At 36.6% G+C, this 16,307-nt stretch overlaps 1 protein-coding gene across 3 annotated transcripts in view; it reads left to right on the top strand.

Moving 5' to 3' along the window:
• Positions 1-16,307, top strand: part of LOC145981303 (inverted formin-2-like) — a 156,729-nt gene extending 140,422 nt beyond the window's left edge. For all 3 annotated transcript variants that reach the window (XM_083114496.1, XM_083114498.1, XM_083114497.1), the window contains 6 exons: positions 1,279-1,395; positions 3,421-3,561; positions 5,408-5,586; positions 8,433-8,542; positions 11,531-11,706; positions 14,609-16,307. In XM_083114496.1, the coding sequence (XP_082970622.1) occupies positions 1,279-1,395; positions 3,421-3,561; positions 5,408-5,586; positions 8,433-8,542; positions 11,531-11,706; positions 14,609-14,830 (945 nt within the window). In that variant the 3' untranslated portion in view covers positions 14,831-16,307. The remainder of the gene's footprint in view (positions 1-1,278; positions 1,396-3,420; positions 3,562-5,407; positions 5,587-8,432; positions 8,543-11,530; positions 11,707-14,608) is intronic.

The following is a 16,307-nucleotide window of genomic DNA, read 5'->3' as shown; positions in this document are numbered from 1 at the left end:
AAATTTTTCACATCAGAAAAAGTGGGAATATAATCAAAATGTCCATCAGCTATTCATTGATTTCAAAAAAGCATATGATTCGGTCAAAAGAGATAAATTATATAATATATTAGTAGAGTTTGGAATACCTAAGAAGCTTGTTAGTATGATAAAAATATGCACCAGTGAAACAGAAAGTAAAATTCGTGTGGGTATTAATATGTCTGACAAATTTACAATTCATGATGGGTTAGAACAAGGAGATGCATTATCTCCATTGCTCTTTAATTTTGCCTTAGAATATGCTGTTAGGAAGGTAAACGAAACTAAAGAAGGACTAAAATTAAATGGTGTGACTCAGTTGTTAGCATATGCAGATGATGTAGACTTACTGGGGGATGATGTGAATACAATTAAGAATAATGCTAAAATATTTTTCAAAACTGCTAAAGAGATAGGTTTGGAAGTTAACAAAGAGAAAACTAAATATATGCTTACAGGCCGAAACCAAGTGTTAGGTAATAATCAAAATCTAATTATTGATAACAACTCGTTTGAAACAGTTTCCAAATTCAAATACTTAGGAGTAATATTAACAAATGAAAATTATATTAAAGAGGAAATAAAAAGTAGGCTTAATTCAGGAAATGCATGTTACTTCTCTCTTCATAAACTTTTGTCTTCTCGTTTAATATCTAAGAATCTAAAAGTTAAAATATACAAAACCGTAATTTTGCCTGTAGTATTATATGGGTGTGAAACTTGGTCCCTTACATTGAAAGAGGAACATAAATTGAGAGTATTTGAAAATAGGATCCTTAGGAAAATATTTGGACCTAAAAGGGATGAGGAGACAGGTGAGTGGAGAAGGTTACATAATTTAGAACTACATAATTTGTATTCATGTCCAGACATTATTAGAATAATTAAATCAAGAAGACTTAGGTGGGCAGGCCATGTGGCACGAATGGGAGAGGAAAGAGGAGTTTTCAGGATTCTTGTTGGGAAACCTGATGGTAAGAGACCAGTAGGAAGGCCAAGACGAAGATGGAGGGACAACGTCGAGATGGACCTAAGGGAAATCGGTAGGGATGGAAAAGAGTATATAGATCTTGCTCAAGATAGGGACAGATGGAAGGCCTGTGTTGCTGCAGCCATGAACCTTCGGGTTTAAGAAGGCTAGAGAGTTAGTTAGTTAGTTATGCAAAATATGATGTGGAATCGAGACATACATCTTTAAAACTTGTTTGAATTATTTTACTCTTTTGTTACTTGAAAGGTTCAATTACTCCTTTTCAGATCCAACTGGTAAAATCCTATTCTGGAGACCCAACAAAACTCGGAACAGCTGAGAGATTCTATTTGTTGCTGTCTTCTGTTCCAGGATATGCTCTCAGAGTGCAAGGAATGGTGGAAGTAAGTGTTTCTTTAATTGCGGATAAGCTTGGATGAAGTTTTGTTTAAAAGGATTACTTCGAAAGCAAACATTTTCCCCTGCAGACTTACAGTGCTGTTGTTTGATGTGAGAAATATTTTTTTCCAAAAATCGAAAATAGGTTCACATCTGGTATGTAATTTGTAATCTTGGTAAACCATATTGGAACTGGAAAATATGAAGAATGGGTAGGCAATTTTTTTTAAATGCTGTTTTTGTGATATCTTGGTCCTCACGATCAGCCATGGCTGCACCACGATGCACACTGACCAACCGTTGCACACACTTTGATTTGCATTACATGAAGCATTTGGGTGTCTTTAACAAATGACAAACAAAGCAGCAACAGTGGCGTCATCTTTTCTGTAGAGAAGAAGGTTCCAATTTAGCTGTAGCCATATTACATCAGTTGTACACACAATCATTGTTTTCAAATCTAATGTTCTAAATGTGACTATGAGCAGAAGAAGAACACAATTTTTGAAAATAATTAAAATGCTTAAAATAATCTTTTTTTAAAACAATCTATCTTGTATATATATAAAAATGGATGTATGTATATGTTTGTACCGGCATAACTCTCGAACGCCTGGAGCGATTTCAACCAAACTTGGTACACATATCACTTGCAATGGTATACATATCACTTGCAATGGTATACATATCACTTTCAATCTGTAAAGAAATACTGTGGGGGGGGGGTAAGACACCCTGGCACCCCTAGGAGTGGGGGTGGGAGGGTGTGACATGTAAAAATAATCGAAAACGACTGATATTTGTGTGGAATCCATAGTTTTCGGGGTCGCTAAGATGAACAGTGACACTTTCAATGCTGTTCAACTCCAAGACACTCCTGCCACCCCTTGGGGTGGGGGTGGGAAGGGGTGACATGTGAAACGACCTATATTAGTGTGGAATCTATAAGTTTTCGGGGTCGCTAAGATGAATAGTGACACTCCAAGTTCATTTTACACTATAGTTAGAATTCACTATTTTCCTGTCTAATACAAGATTGGGATAAATAAATACCCGGGCAATGCCAGGCAATCAGCTAGTTAATTATAAAATGAAAGTCTCTTTTTGCTACTTTTATGAGCAATGCATTATTTAAATTTCAAAAGTAATTGCAACAGTACTTTGCTTTTTCCCATACTTGATAAGTTCAGGACTGTAGGATTTATTTGCCAGAATGAAGTATGCTTTGTTGTATTATGTAAACAGTAATGTAGTTACTGTGTGACAAAATTGTTAGGTTTGAAAGTAAAGTAATTTTACTTCTTTTTAATGTATCGAACTCTGATAACGCTTCAAGATCACATTCCTTTTATGCTTTGTTAGGAAGAAAACTTCTCACGGAGATCTCTTTTATGTACAATTTTATTTACACCCCTCCCCTTACCTGTATATACATCTTTACGTTACAAATCCTTAAAGAAGTGCTAAGGTTACCTTTTGTTCCATTACAGAGGAATCCACTTTACCGGACTTCACTCTACGAGCACACTATTTAACATAGCGCAAACCTGCTCTCGCACACAAGTCTCTCTACACAGTCCTCTCCTTAAGTGCTGTACCTCTAGTTTTGAGCTACGAGTGCACTATTTATCAGAGTGCTAACATGCCCCTGCAGTTTATCATGCAGAGGTTCCTATACATATGGCGCTCACTCTCTGTGTATCTCTATGCACCCATCTGGTTCTGAGTAACTGTGTAAAAAAAAACTCTCTCAATCCATCTGGTCCTGTATCTGAGCCTGTAACAAGTCGGAACCTGGTATTTATACCTCCGACAAAACTGGCCCACCCCCAATCACTGAGGCGAGGGCCCTATTGTTACCTTTCAAACAGGAAAACAGTTGGGGGAAAACTAACCGTTGACCTGTGTACGTTGAAACTACATGGCAGTTTTCAAGACTAAAGTCCCAATTTTGGCATGAATGGCTCTTGTAAATTGGTAATGGATTATAGTTTCTTGATTTCCTAACATGCTTTCTTCTGCATTTTCAGAAAGAAGAATTTTTTCCTGCTGTGAAAGAGTTGAAACCCCAACTGAAGGCTGTGCATCAGACATGTGAAGATTTAATCAACAATGCTGCTTTGAAGGAATTCCTGGCCTTGGTTCTTCAGCTAGGAAATTTTTTGAATGCTGTAAGTATGAGAATGTCAACATAAATTTATCTCACAAAACAATCTTCTCATTAAAAGCATTCTTATTTAAATAGTTTTAATTTACGGTTGCAAACTGGAAATGTTGACAGCATGTCAATGTAATCAATTGGTGAGACTTTTCATGATATAATGTGAAACATTGTGATTTTTCAAGGAAGAAAAATGTCATTGTGAATAATAAACAAAATTCAATATATGCAATGCTTCATGCTTTATGGAAGTTTGGTGAATTTCACATACCAAAGAAATGGGAATGGATCTAATCTAAGGTGAAATTTTTATACATACTGCCATGGACGTCCGCAGGATTTTTTCCAGGGAGGGGCAAGGAAGGTATTTTTTTCCAACGGGGGGGCAAACAAGGCACATTTTCCCCAATGATAGTGCTGTTCCCTCAAAAAACATTGCTTAATTTTGAATTTACCATGTTCATGCAATAATTAACACATATTATTGTGGCTGAAATGAAATTATATGTGTGAAATATATCATTTTTGTTTGACTTACATTTTCCAGCCCCCTCCCTCCCCCCTCTGGATGCCCATGCATACTGCTTTACATTCAATGAAGATGCATGAAAGCACCTCAAGTGAAAACAAGTAAATTTCATAAACTTAGACTGTGTCCAAAAGGTACAAAGAGATGACTTTAAGTATAGTCTTGACGGAAGTGATGTCACCTACTGCAGTTCAAATGCACCAAGTACATGAGCAATCGAGAGCATAGTGTGGAGCATGCATCGTTACAGGCTTGATCATGTGACTCCTGCACCTGTTCTTCATTTGTTAGAAACAACAACACAGGTTTTAGGCCAGCAAGTTGTTGGTTAAAGTTCTTCTAATGTGTGCAAATGTATGTATGAGAACATTTTATAATGCTATGTGATTTCTATGGTGAAGAACAAGTGTTTAAAATGTGGGGTAAACAATGTGTCCTCAGTTTTAGCTACTGATCGTATTTGGCGCTGCAGTCGAAGTGCAATTCGAAACACTTTCACTTCCAGTCCACAACTTCAAGACCAAACTGCAAAACCACAAGTATGGTCTTGCACCATTCGGACACGGCCTTAAAACTATGATGCGACAAAGTTTCATATCATCTTATGATTCTTTTTCCTAAGTCAAAGATAGTAAATAATAAATATATAATCATCATCCTTTGCCGTTTCCTGCCTCTGGCTGGGTCGGCATAGAAGTGAAGCCTCTCCATTTTTTCCTGGTCTTCCACCACTCCTCTCTTTCCACGGTGTTCCAATCTTGTCCTCTTCTCCTAACACTCTCTGTTATCTTCTCTTTCCACCGACATCTTGGTCTCCCCCTTGGCCTTATTCCCACTCCTTGTCCATTGTAAGCTCTTACTGGTAGTCTTTCTGCATCCATCCTCTTCATGTGTCCGAACCATCTCATCTGTGCCTGATCTATCCTGTCCTGAAGCTTCACCACCCCCACTGTCTGTCGGATCTCCTCATTCCTTATTCTATCCCTTCTAGTCTTCCCCAATACACTCCTTAAAAATTTCATCTCCACTGCCTGCTTCTTTGTTTTGTCTCTGTCTGTCATTGTCCAAGTAATCATTGGCGCATAGGATGTGTTATATATTACCTTCTTGCATTTCATAGATCCCTGTTCCATATTAATTTTCGAGTACTTCGATAGAGTCCAACACTCATTTGTCCTCTTCTGTTTATATATAATATGCAGTGATATATTTTCTTGATAATATATCATTTTAATGTAATAATTTTGATATTTGGGAAGAAAAAAATTATGCCTCGCATGTTGACAAGAATTTCAGTCTAAATGTTGGATATTTCTCATCTTTACAGGGGAGTTATGCTGGTAATGCTGTAGGTTTCAGACTCAATACTTTACCTAAACTATTGGATACAAGAGCTAATAAGCCACGTATGACATTTCTGCATTATCTGGTCGAAGTTGCAGAAACACAAAATAAGGACATACTCAAGTTTACTGAAGAAATGAAATTTATCAAGGAAGCAGCAAGGTAAACAATTACTTTAGCTTTTCATGTAGCCTGTTAATTGTACTAAATAATTATCCATGCAATGTAATTCAGACCTTCCTTGGACTTGAAGACACAGAGACTGTTTATCTGAACTGAATTTGCTACACAAATTTTGACTTCCTTTAACATTTTTGTTATGTTTTCCAATTTAGCTACTATTTACTGTGGTGTGCTAAAACTATATGATGTGACACGTAGAATAAATCTACATGTAAAAATAATGGCATAACTTTATTTTACTTGGCTTTTTGTGCCACTCTTGGCTAATTTGCGAAGATGGGGATGAGTGATGATATGATGAAATTGATGAATGGACACTCACTAATATCCATGCCAAGGCCACGATTCAAACCCGTGACCCCTGGCATCGTAGCGTGATGTGCTAACCACTCTGCCAAGGGGGTTGGTACATAACTGTATTTTGCAGTGGCCTGTTGTTATAATTTTGTAAGTACACTTTTCAACACTAATCAGGAACTTGACTGAGAATAACATGTAAGAAATACTATAATGTAGAAGGGATTTTAAGGTGCAAAATTATGTTCGGGAAAGGGAAAAATTGTTCTGAAAATGTTTTAAAAAAGGTGCTGATGAAATGCCTTTATTCAATGTTGTCTTTTTCTGTGCCTCCTGTATATAATGCGCGCGGACCGCATAGAGAACTGTGGTTCTGCCGAATCTGTTGTGTTGAAGTTTGTGTTTTGTCTTGCGGGTTTTGCTACTTTGTCTTGGGAACTATTGGAGCTGCAATGATTGTATTATACCATTTTACAGCTCTCGTTCTGCTGCACAAAATGAGACTATAGGATTTTATGTAGCTGCTCAAGACGAGTGAAAATCATTTGAATTTGAATTTGAATTTTATTTTTCTTCCGTTGACCCTTGTTTAAAAGGGCATGGAAAACGTCAAGATACATAATGAAATAATAATTAGTTAAGTACATCATAACAAAAAAGAAGAAACATTGCGTAGTACATTACATCACTACACCAAAGTAAAAATGAAAAAATACACTTCATTACACTACAATAAAAATAAAAAAACACATTATCATTGTTGCATGATTGAAATAAGAATACAATTAAAATACACCTTTTTTAGTACATTGGCCTTGTATTGTCTTGTTCCATGAATTCTCCGATACTGTAGAGAGCTCTATCTGTCAAATATTTTTTTATTGTTTGTATTTGATTATCTTTTGGAGATATCAGTTTTATGTCATGAGGCAGCTGGTTGTAGAATATTTTTCCAGCATTCATTGGTGATTGTTTTGAGATATTGAGTCTGTGTTGGTTCTGGTAATAATTATCTTTCCCCCTTGTATTATGGTTGTGTAATTGGTTATTTTTAGTCATGCTTCCAGTATTTAGAACAAACATTATAGCCTTATAGATGTATAGGGAGTATATTGTCATTATTTGTTTTTCCCTGAATAACTCTTGGCAAGATTCCCTACAGCCTAGTTTGTACATTATTCTAAGTGCTCTCTTTTGAAGTCTCAGTATTCTGACAGTATTATTATAAAATGATCCACCCGAAGCTATTATGCCATATTCAACATAGGGGTAAATTAGTCCATAATATATGCATTTGTTAATTTCTGTTAAATTATATTCAGCCATTTGTTTTAGCAGGTATAGATTAGATGATAATTTACTGCAGATGTTGTTAATTTGTTCTTCCCACGTTAATTTTTGATCTAGTGTTATTCCCAAAAACTTTACTGAAGATACAGTTTCTACGAGCACATTGTCTATGCATAGTGTTTGTAACTCAAAATCCATGTTTCGGATTGTATTGAATATCATAAATTTTGTTTTATTGTTATTTATTATTAATCCATGTGAAGTTAAGTATTGTGCCAGTTGGTTTATGGTGATAAAAGTGTTTATTTCAAGCTTCCTAGGGTCGATACCTCTGGCAAGAACAGTTGTGTCATCTGCATAGGTGACAATTTTTGTGTTTGGGTATTCTGGTACATTGTTTATGTACAAGATAAAGAGCAGGGGCCCCAGGATTGATCCTTGGGGTACCCCCATTAACACTTTTCTACTTTGTGATTTAAAGTTAGTGACTATACCATGCATGTTGTAGCTTATTTGAGTAATTTGCATTCTGTCCTGTAGATAAGATTGTATAAGTTCATAAGCTATCCCTCTTATTCCTATATTGCTTAGTTTGACCATAAGCAGGTCATGTTTTACCCTATCGAATGCCTTGGAAAGATCTAGATATATAGTGTTTGCAGCTTCGTGTTTCTCTAATGTTTCGGTTACATAATCAATTAACTGTGCTAGAGCTGTGTTTATTGATTTCCCTTTCTGGAATCCATGCTGGTTTCTGTTTATTATGTTATATTTGTTACAAAACTTTATAATATAATTTGATAAAATTTTTTCCAATATCTTTGAAAAAGCAGATGTTAGGGAGATAGGTCTGTAGTTCTCAATGTCTGTTGCAGCTCCTTTTTTGAATATGGGTATCACTGTGCTGTGCTTTAGAACTTTGGGGAATGTACCAAATTTTATTGAATTGTTGACTGCATACAGCAGGGGTTCTAAAATAGATTCTGAGCAGGATTTATTTTTCTGTACAATTTCTTAACAAAACATGAAAGAAAAGGAAGGAAAAGGTGCTTGAAGCATCAAGGAGGGTAAAAAGGGGATAAAGGTGCTAATCTCACAAAAAGGTGCAACAAAGTATGTTCATCAAACGATCGATATGAAAACAGCTATATTTTTGGAAAGCTGCTGCACGTTAAAATCCTTTCCCTAGTAATGAGAAACAATGTGTGAATGATGTTTTCAATTTTGTTTACTTACAGGTTATCTGTAGAAGGCCTTGAAATGGAAGTGAGACAATTGATTGCTGGGATCAAGAAGTTGGACAGGCAAATGCAAAACTCTGCTGATGATATTAAGTCACAATTTCAAGGTATTGAGAGAGACGCTTCCTTTTCATTCTTCATTTAATTCATTTCATGTATTAGTATTTGTATTCCTTAACCTGGAGCATCCCTGATAGCTAGGGAGACAAATTTATGGTAAATAAAAACTGAGGAGAGCGGTAAATAAAATGTTAGATCAGCGGTATATAGCAGCGGTGGAAAAAACAAAAACAAAAAAAAAGACTAATCTTATCACTGCTACAGCTAGCAAGTTCAATGAAACTGGAAGTTGAGTAGACATTCGGGGGAAGAAAGGAACAACAGGGAGCAAAGTTTTCGAACTGAGATTATGTGCATGGGAAATCCCAATTTGCAGCGTCTTCCTTATGTGATCGAAGATAAAACGTTCTTCAGCTGCAAGTGGTAGGGAACTTTAGACAAATGTTTCATTACAAATCGACAGTTTGCGCGCACAACCTTGATTACTGGGAAAGGTAACAAAAAGCCTTGTAAGCATTTCTTGGGTTTATGTAGAGCCCAGCTTTATCATGAAAAGATAATGTAATTTTATACTAAGGAAACAGCGCAAGAGTATTAATGTTTTCTACTTAATTTGATGATATTTCACAGTTATTTCGCGAAAAAGCGTTCATTTCGTGGAAAAGCGCACATTTCGCATTACTTCGCGAATAAAACTCATGCATATTTCATCATTGGGGGTGTATTTACATCCAGAATGTTCAAAATTGCATCTTTTTTTTTCACGAATCGTGAAAATTCAATGTCCCTACTGATAGCATAGTGATCAATGCTGTACCTTTGTTATTGAAGAACTCCAGTGAGGTCATACTTCAGTGGTGACATCCCACTTTAAACTGTAGATCCAGCATGGATTAGCCTAGTGTATTTCACGACATATTCATCACAAATTTTATGGACCCCCCCCTTTTTTTTTTGCGAAAGAGTGCCAGGTGGAACCATTATATGAAGCTTCTTAAACAAATGTACTGGTATTATCAGTACTGTAAAATCATTTATTACTATACTCTCCTTGGTGCAAAATTAGGATGCACAAAATACTCATGAATATATATTAAAATTAAATAGTCATCATTTCTTCGTGACCGGATATTTTTCTTGTCAGAAAAAAATAGCACATTTATAGTTGTTATTGATTTGTGCATTATAATTTAAATATTACACTTGAGAAAATTTATAGTATGGACTTCCTTCGGAGTCGGAAGATTCTGCGCTATCATTGTTTATTATCCAATGTGATGATTTGGACTGAAAAACAGGGTGCAATGATTATGTGGTGAAATACTGTATGTTAAAAAGAACAAATTAGTAAATACATCCCATGAGAAAATGTAATAAATTTAAGGTTACAAGAGATACATAATCCTCGAGAAATGGCCTGTGAAGAGCCATCAGTTGTTAAATCTCTTCCAATCTGCACAAAATTGTCTTTTCGTTTCTGCAAATGCTGACCTATGTGGCAGAGTAGTTAGCACAGCATGCTGTGACATCAGGGGGTCCCAGTTTGAATCCTGGCCTGGGCATAGATGTTCTTTGCGAGTGTCACCTTTTCAATTTCATCATATCATCCTCATCTTTGTGGTATCTGTATTGGAAAGTATCGGTTGGATTCATCTACCAATACCAGCAAATACTTTTCCAGTCTTTCACGGGGCCTGCACAAATGATGCACCACATTTTCACGGAATCTAATTATCTTGCAAATCATGCAAAATGCAAACTTTCTTTTCATTTTCAACACATTATGAAAGAAACTGTATTTTGATTATATAACATCTATTTTTAATATTCTGATGTAATTCTTGAATATCCTAAAGCAAATTTATTGGCAAATTCAGGCATGTAATTGAATATTATTTACCCACCAATATTGATCAATATTTTGAACAAATTTTAATTATTGCAATTTTCAAGTATCGGTATCAGTGGGAATCAGTAAGAGTATCGGTATCGGTTCAAAGTAGTATCGGCTCAGCCCTGTTTATGATGCTGACATGGCAATATGCGACAATACTAAACTCCTAACCTTCTCTTGGACAAGGTAGAAGAGGAATGTGTGATACTTCTCACCATTTCTGAGAATCTTAAATCAGTGAAATCTTGATTTGTGATTTCGAAGGAAGCAAGATGGAAAAATTTATAATGCAGGAATATGTAAAATCCAGGAAAATCTTATAACATGCTGCTTCATATGAACCATGGCGATTCAATATATAAAGCACGAAAACATAAAATCCAGAAGCTTATAATCTAGATTCCACTGTAATTCTTTAACATTAGCCACAAATTATGTCTGTCATCTTTCAGAGCATCACTCTTATATTGTAGCTAAGAATTCATGCAGGGAAATACATTTGCTAGAGATCCACATTGCAGGTCAACTTACGAGGCGGTATCAAAAAGTTTAGAGATTAGCTCTGTTTGGCAGAATGTGTCCTGGAAGTCTTCCTTTCAAAGCGTGTCGAGCACCTGCTGCAATTCGATCTGGATCTTCACAATGGAGTCAAAACGTTAACATTTGAGTTGGATCTTCATCTTCGGGAAGAGGTCGAATTCCACATGAGCCTCATTGCAGCATCACCGTAAACTTGCCGCATCATGTCAAGCATGTCTGTGGCAGATTTGTCCAGTTTCTTGCAGAATTTGACGTTCGCTCTGTTCTAACTTGCTGTCCATGATGAAATCGCAGATTTCGTAACGCACGTGGTTAGAATAGCACCAGTTGCACAGCTCCCGACGTACACAGGACGATGGCTCTTGGCACACTGACTCATGAATGTCTGTGCTCCCTGTGACTGAGCATGCAGCCTTGTGCTGCCATCTGTTGGCATGTTACAGAACTAGTCTCAAAACTTTTTGGTACAACCTCGTATTGTGATACATTCCTGCAATAGTCCTGAAAAGAAATAAGCATTTAGTTTGAATAAACTACACTCCTTTGATAATAATAAAAGAACCACAAATCTGAGAAAACGACTTTCTTTCTTTCATTCCAGACTTTATAAGTAAGGCAAATGAAGCCATCGTGGAGTTGGAGGATTTCCTGCAGGACATTAAGGCTGCAGCTACTAGATTGGCCCACCACTTCTGCGAAGATGAGAAGAAGTTTAAAGTAGAAGAATGCTTTAAGATCTTTCTCGACTTCTTCAATAAAGTACAGCAAGCTCAAAAGGTAGGTCCTGCAAGGATGTGTTAGATTCAGGAGATAATATGTGTGTAATTTATTTTGGTGGCCGCTGCACTTCCCACATGAATTAATTGTCAACAACAGACAAGCACTATATCTGCACCCCTCTACAGCAGCAACTGGTACCAAGGAGCAGCAGATGAATCCATACAGGAACAGGCAACAACATTGCACGTAGCAGCATGCTGCAAAACAATACAGGAACAGGACAGAGGCACACCAAATGCCAACTTCACTCCCATGTAGTATACCCCGGCAAGCAGGCACATACCCCCCCTCGAGCCGTGGATTATTAAATCGGGAACCCATAAAAAGCTACGAAACTAACATTGACGATTTTTCAAACTTGTAAACGTCTTCATTTTGTCCTTGCGCAAATGAATGTTTTTGTTATGTAGAGAGGCAGTCTCCGGAAGTCTGCAGTCTGCGATACTGAGTACATTTAGTTTTATTACCATTGATGCAAGGCTACCTCTCTCTCTCTCTCTCTCTCTCTCTCTCCCTCTCTCCCTCTCTCTCTCCCCCTCTCCCTCCCCCTCTCTCCCTCTCTCTCTCTCCCCACCCACCCACCCACCCACCTGCACTATGGCCTCTTAATGCTGAGCCCCATCTACCTGCATTAGCAATTATTATTGCAATAAATAATTCTAAATAAGAAAACTTGTGAAATTTGAAAACATTTTTAGTTTCCGAAATTCAGAACTATCCGAATATTTCTGACCAGTATCTGCGATTAGGAGCCAAAACTGGAAGGGGGTGAGGGCAGTTGTTTTCTCTTGGTAGACAAGCATTAAGAGGCCATAGCATGGGGGGAAATGTGGCGAAACTGGTCTGAGGTCCCCCCAAATAGCTGCTACACGGATCAGGCCCCTCCCTCAAAAAAATCCTGGGTACAGGCCTGCCGGCAACTAAATGGTTGTGACACCTGGACCTACAGTCAGAATAATCCTCTGTAGAGCTGTGTGCTGACTTGTGTTTTGTCCTTATATTAGGGTGGATCAAAACTAAACAGTAGATGTATTGGGTTATATTTATGTATGTGTGCAGCGACAACCCTGTGTGCGAGGTAAGGAAGGAAACCCCTACTGCATAATGGACTCACCCTAGATAGTTGTGCGTGAGCACGTGATATGCGTAGGTGGTCGGGTAGTAGTATTTTCCAAGCAGCAATCAAGGCCAAACAGCCCAGCCTGTTGCTGCATGCGTCAGCTGTTACAAAGGACATGTTGGCGACGTTTGGGTGGACAGTGTTGGAACACTCACCATATAGCCCTGATCTATCACTATGCGACTTTCATATCTTTGGTCCGTTGAAAAAGGCATTGAAGGGTTGGCACTTCCACATGGACAATGAAGTCATGGACAATGTTTTCAACTGATTCCGATCTCAGCCAAAGGACTTCTACGAGCAGGGTATTCACCTCTTGGTGAAACAGTGGGACAAGTGAAGATTAAGTTTGAAATAAACCTTGTTGAATTCATTCTGTGGCCCCGTTCAGTTTTCATTTGATCCACCCTAATATGTGCTGAGCAGAGACGTCTGGAATAGAATTCCCCCCTCCCCCTGTGGAAAATTAGTCAACCAAAAATATTTTACATGTGCGATTTTATTTCAGTCACTAAAATATGTAAATCATTGCAAGGACATTGCAGGAACATGATAACTTCAAATTGAAGAAATGTATTTTTAAGGGGACAATATTATTATGGGGAAAAGGACATTTTGGTGTTAAAATGGCGAATAAAACCCCACAGATTTGATTTAGAAACTGCACATACTTACATAAATTAAAATTCCCATTCTAATAACACATTTATGTAGTTATTGGAGTACTATGTATATTCATGTGCCTGGAAGCCCATTTTCCATTGCAGGATTGACAGTAGTTCCAGGGATTTTCCTTATCTCGAGTATAATTCAGACTGTGAAAATTGTTGTCAGTAAATAAACTCTAAAATTCGTGTCTCAGTTTATTTTGCATTCTGCACTTGATTTTCAATCATTTCATGATCATATACACTGTCGGATCAAAAGTATATGGACACTTACTCGAAACTGTGTCAGACGTACCTTACGCCACAAGTTCCAGCCTTTGCTCCGATGACAGCCCTAACTCTGCAGGGGAGACTTTCAATCAGCTGTCGGAACGTATTCAGAGAAATGGCAGCCCATTCTTCCTGAAGAGCTGCAGCCAGAGCAGTTGGGGTCATGAGCGAAGCCAGTGTTCTAATTCATCCCAAAGGTGTTCAATGGGATTCAAGTCAGAGCTCTGGGCCGGCCATTTCTCTAACGTTATTATCTGAAAACCTTTCCCTCAAAGGCAATGCGATGTCATGCTGATACAGGCAATCGTCATCACCGAATTGTTCTTCTATGGTAATCGCAGACGATGAAACTGCTCAAAATTACTTTGTATCCTTCCGTATTTAGATTTTGTGGCACAAAGTACGTCTGATTACAATTTTGAGTGGTGTCCGGATACTTCTGATCAGATAGTGTATGTTACAAAAATGTACCTCACACTTTTCAAAAACATCAAAAATGAGTATTAGGGAGCTAAGTAGCAAATGACAAGTGACACGGGTCCCTTCAGTCCAAAGCAAAACATTCACCACTCGTGCACAAACAACAGATCGAGGGTGACACAATTAATGCGTATTGGGAAAATGGTCTGGTCTGAGCAACATGCAAGAAACTCATGCAGTTTGTCATGTCACTTCGGTTTGGAAGGTTGGTTTCCAAGTGACATGTGTCTCTTGTCGCTTCAATCTGAAATCTCCCGTAGAGTGTGTAATTTCACGTTTTGTATTTCCATCAATAACCAAATATGCGTACTGTTTACTGTAGGCTCTCGTGTAGTTTCTAAACTTTCTCTCTTAATTTCAGGATAATGAGCTTCGTAGAAAACAGGAAGAAAGAGCTGCAAAAATGGCTGCCCAACAGGCACAGAAAAACAGTAACAAGAAATTGAAAATAAGTCCGAAAAAGAACACGAATGCTAAGAATGGCGCAGATTCAGATGATGAATGCCTAGTGGACAAACTTATGAAGGAAATTAGAAGTGGGGAGTTTAAATTACGCAGAACGATGCCTGCAGGAAGAGCGTAGTGAAAGTTATTTTGGCCTCATATGGCTGGAAATAATTAGCTCGTTATTGGGTGCATGTGTTGCCAGTATGAAAGCGATATTGTACATCGTTAAGAAGCATGAAAAAAATCGCTCCTTCTGTGATCTTCCACTACATTGGAAGGGAAAATTTGCTTGCTGTTAACTTATTTTTTTACATGTTGATATACGTTGAAGACATTTATGTTAAAAGTTATTGTGTTGTAGAATGAATGTTAAAAGAGAGGTAATATTAGAAGAATAGACTAGAGCTGTATGATTAGCAAATTCTTGCAAGCATGTAACATGTACATTATGCATGCAAAAAGATACTTACATGCAGAATACAAATATTGCATGCAATACATTTCAGTTGAGTAGTTTTAGATTTTATATATTTTATAAAAAAGTAAATAGTTATGAAAATGTGTTATGGTCTGAAGGCATTAATTGTTTCAGCATCTGAATCTGTACCATTGTTAGCATGTATTGTTTGAGTACAGATATATTTATGCAAAGAAATGTTAAATACTTGAAACTACATTGAAATGAAACAATTTATGCATTGCTTTCATCAAAAACTAATTCAATTTAAAGTTTACATTATTTCCCAAAAGTTTTTTACTTCCTATAAAAAATATAATAAAAAAAGCGATGAAACCATAATACTTCAATATACAGTGTCAATATTCATTCATAAGAAATTTACATTAAGTGCTTAATTAAATTTGCAATGTTAACCAGTAACAATATGTAGGATAAAATTTATTATTATGTTACAATGCCATAATAAATGTATTTTACAGGCCATGTTATGAATCTCTCTACTGTTAAATGACTTTTCACATATACTCAGGTTCTGGAACTCTGATTTGTGTTTTTGTGTACATTAAGTGATATTCTTTATTTTCAAGAAGGTATCACCTACAATAATACTGTGTGTATACATAGTTTCTTTTATTTTTTTAATGTAACTATACGTGAAGACAATTAGATAAAAGCAGAAGAATTCTGGCTTGGCAGAGTTTCTTATTTCTGTATATATATTAGATTTGCAATTTAAATTCTTGCTGTTCAATATTTAATCAAGCATTTTCTGTCTTAAGATATACACAATAAGAAGTAATTTAATTTGCATAACATACTATTACTGTCCCCTTTTCTCATTCATACATAATTTTATGTAAATTTTGTTGGTGTAAAATAACTAGAAATTTTTATAAATATTTTTGATTGTAAAGCTGTAAAATGCATTCGTAACACAGTTTGGTAAAAGGAAATTAGATTGCGTATAATATAAATATAAAAATTGTTCAATATTTGTTTCTTTCTTTATGTAGAAGGGAAATAGTAGAAAAATTAACTACATTAGTTGTTTTGGTTCATTTTTTTTGTATTTATAACAAATTTTAATTGAAATCTGTTCTACAATAAAATGGAGATCATTTGAACATTTATTATTTTTATTGCACATCACAAC

This window comes from Lepisma saccharinum, chromosome 29 (genome assembly GCF_977018435.1).
Source record: "Lepisma saccharinum chromosome 29, izLepSacc3.1, whole genome shotgun sequence".
Classification (NCBI taxonomy): domain Eukaryota; kingdom Metazoa; phylum Arthropoda; class Insecta; order Zygentoma; family Lepismatidae; genus Lepisma; species Lepisma saccharinum.
Note: the sequence above shows the minus strand (reverse complement) of the source record. Positions and strands in the feature narration are given on the sequence as shown.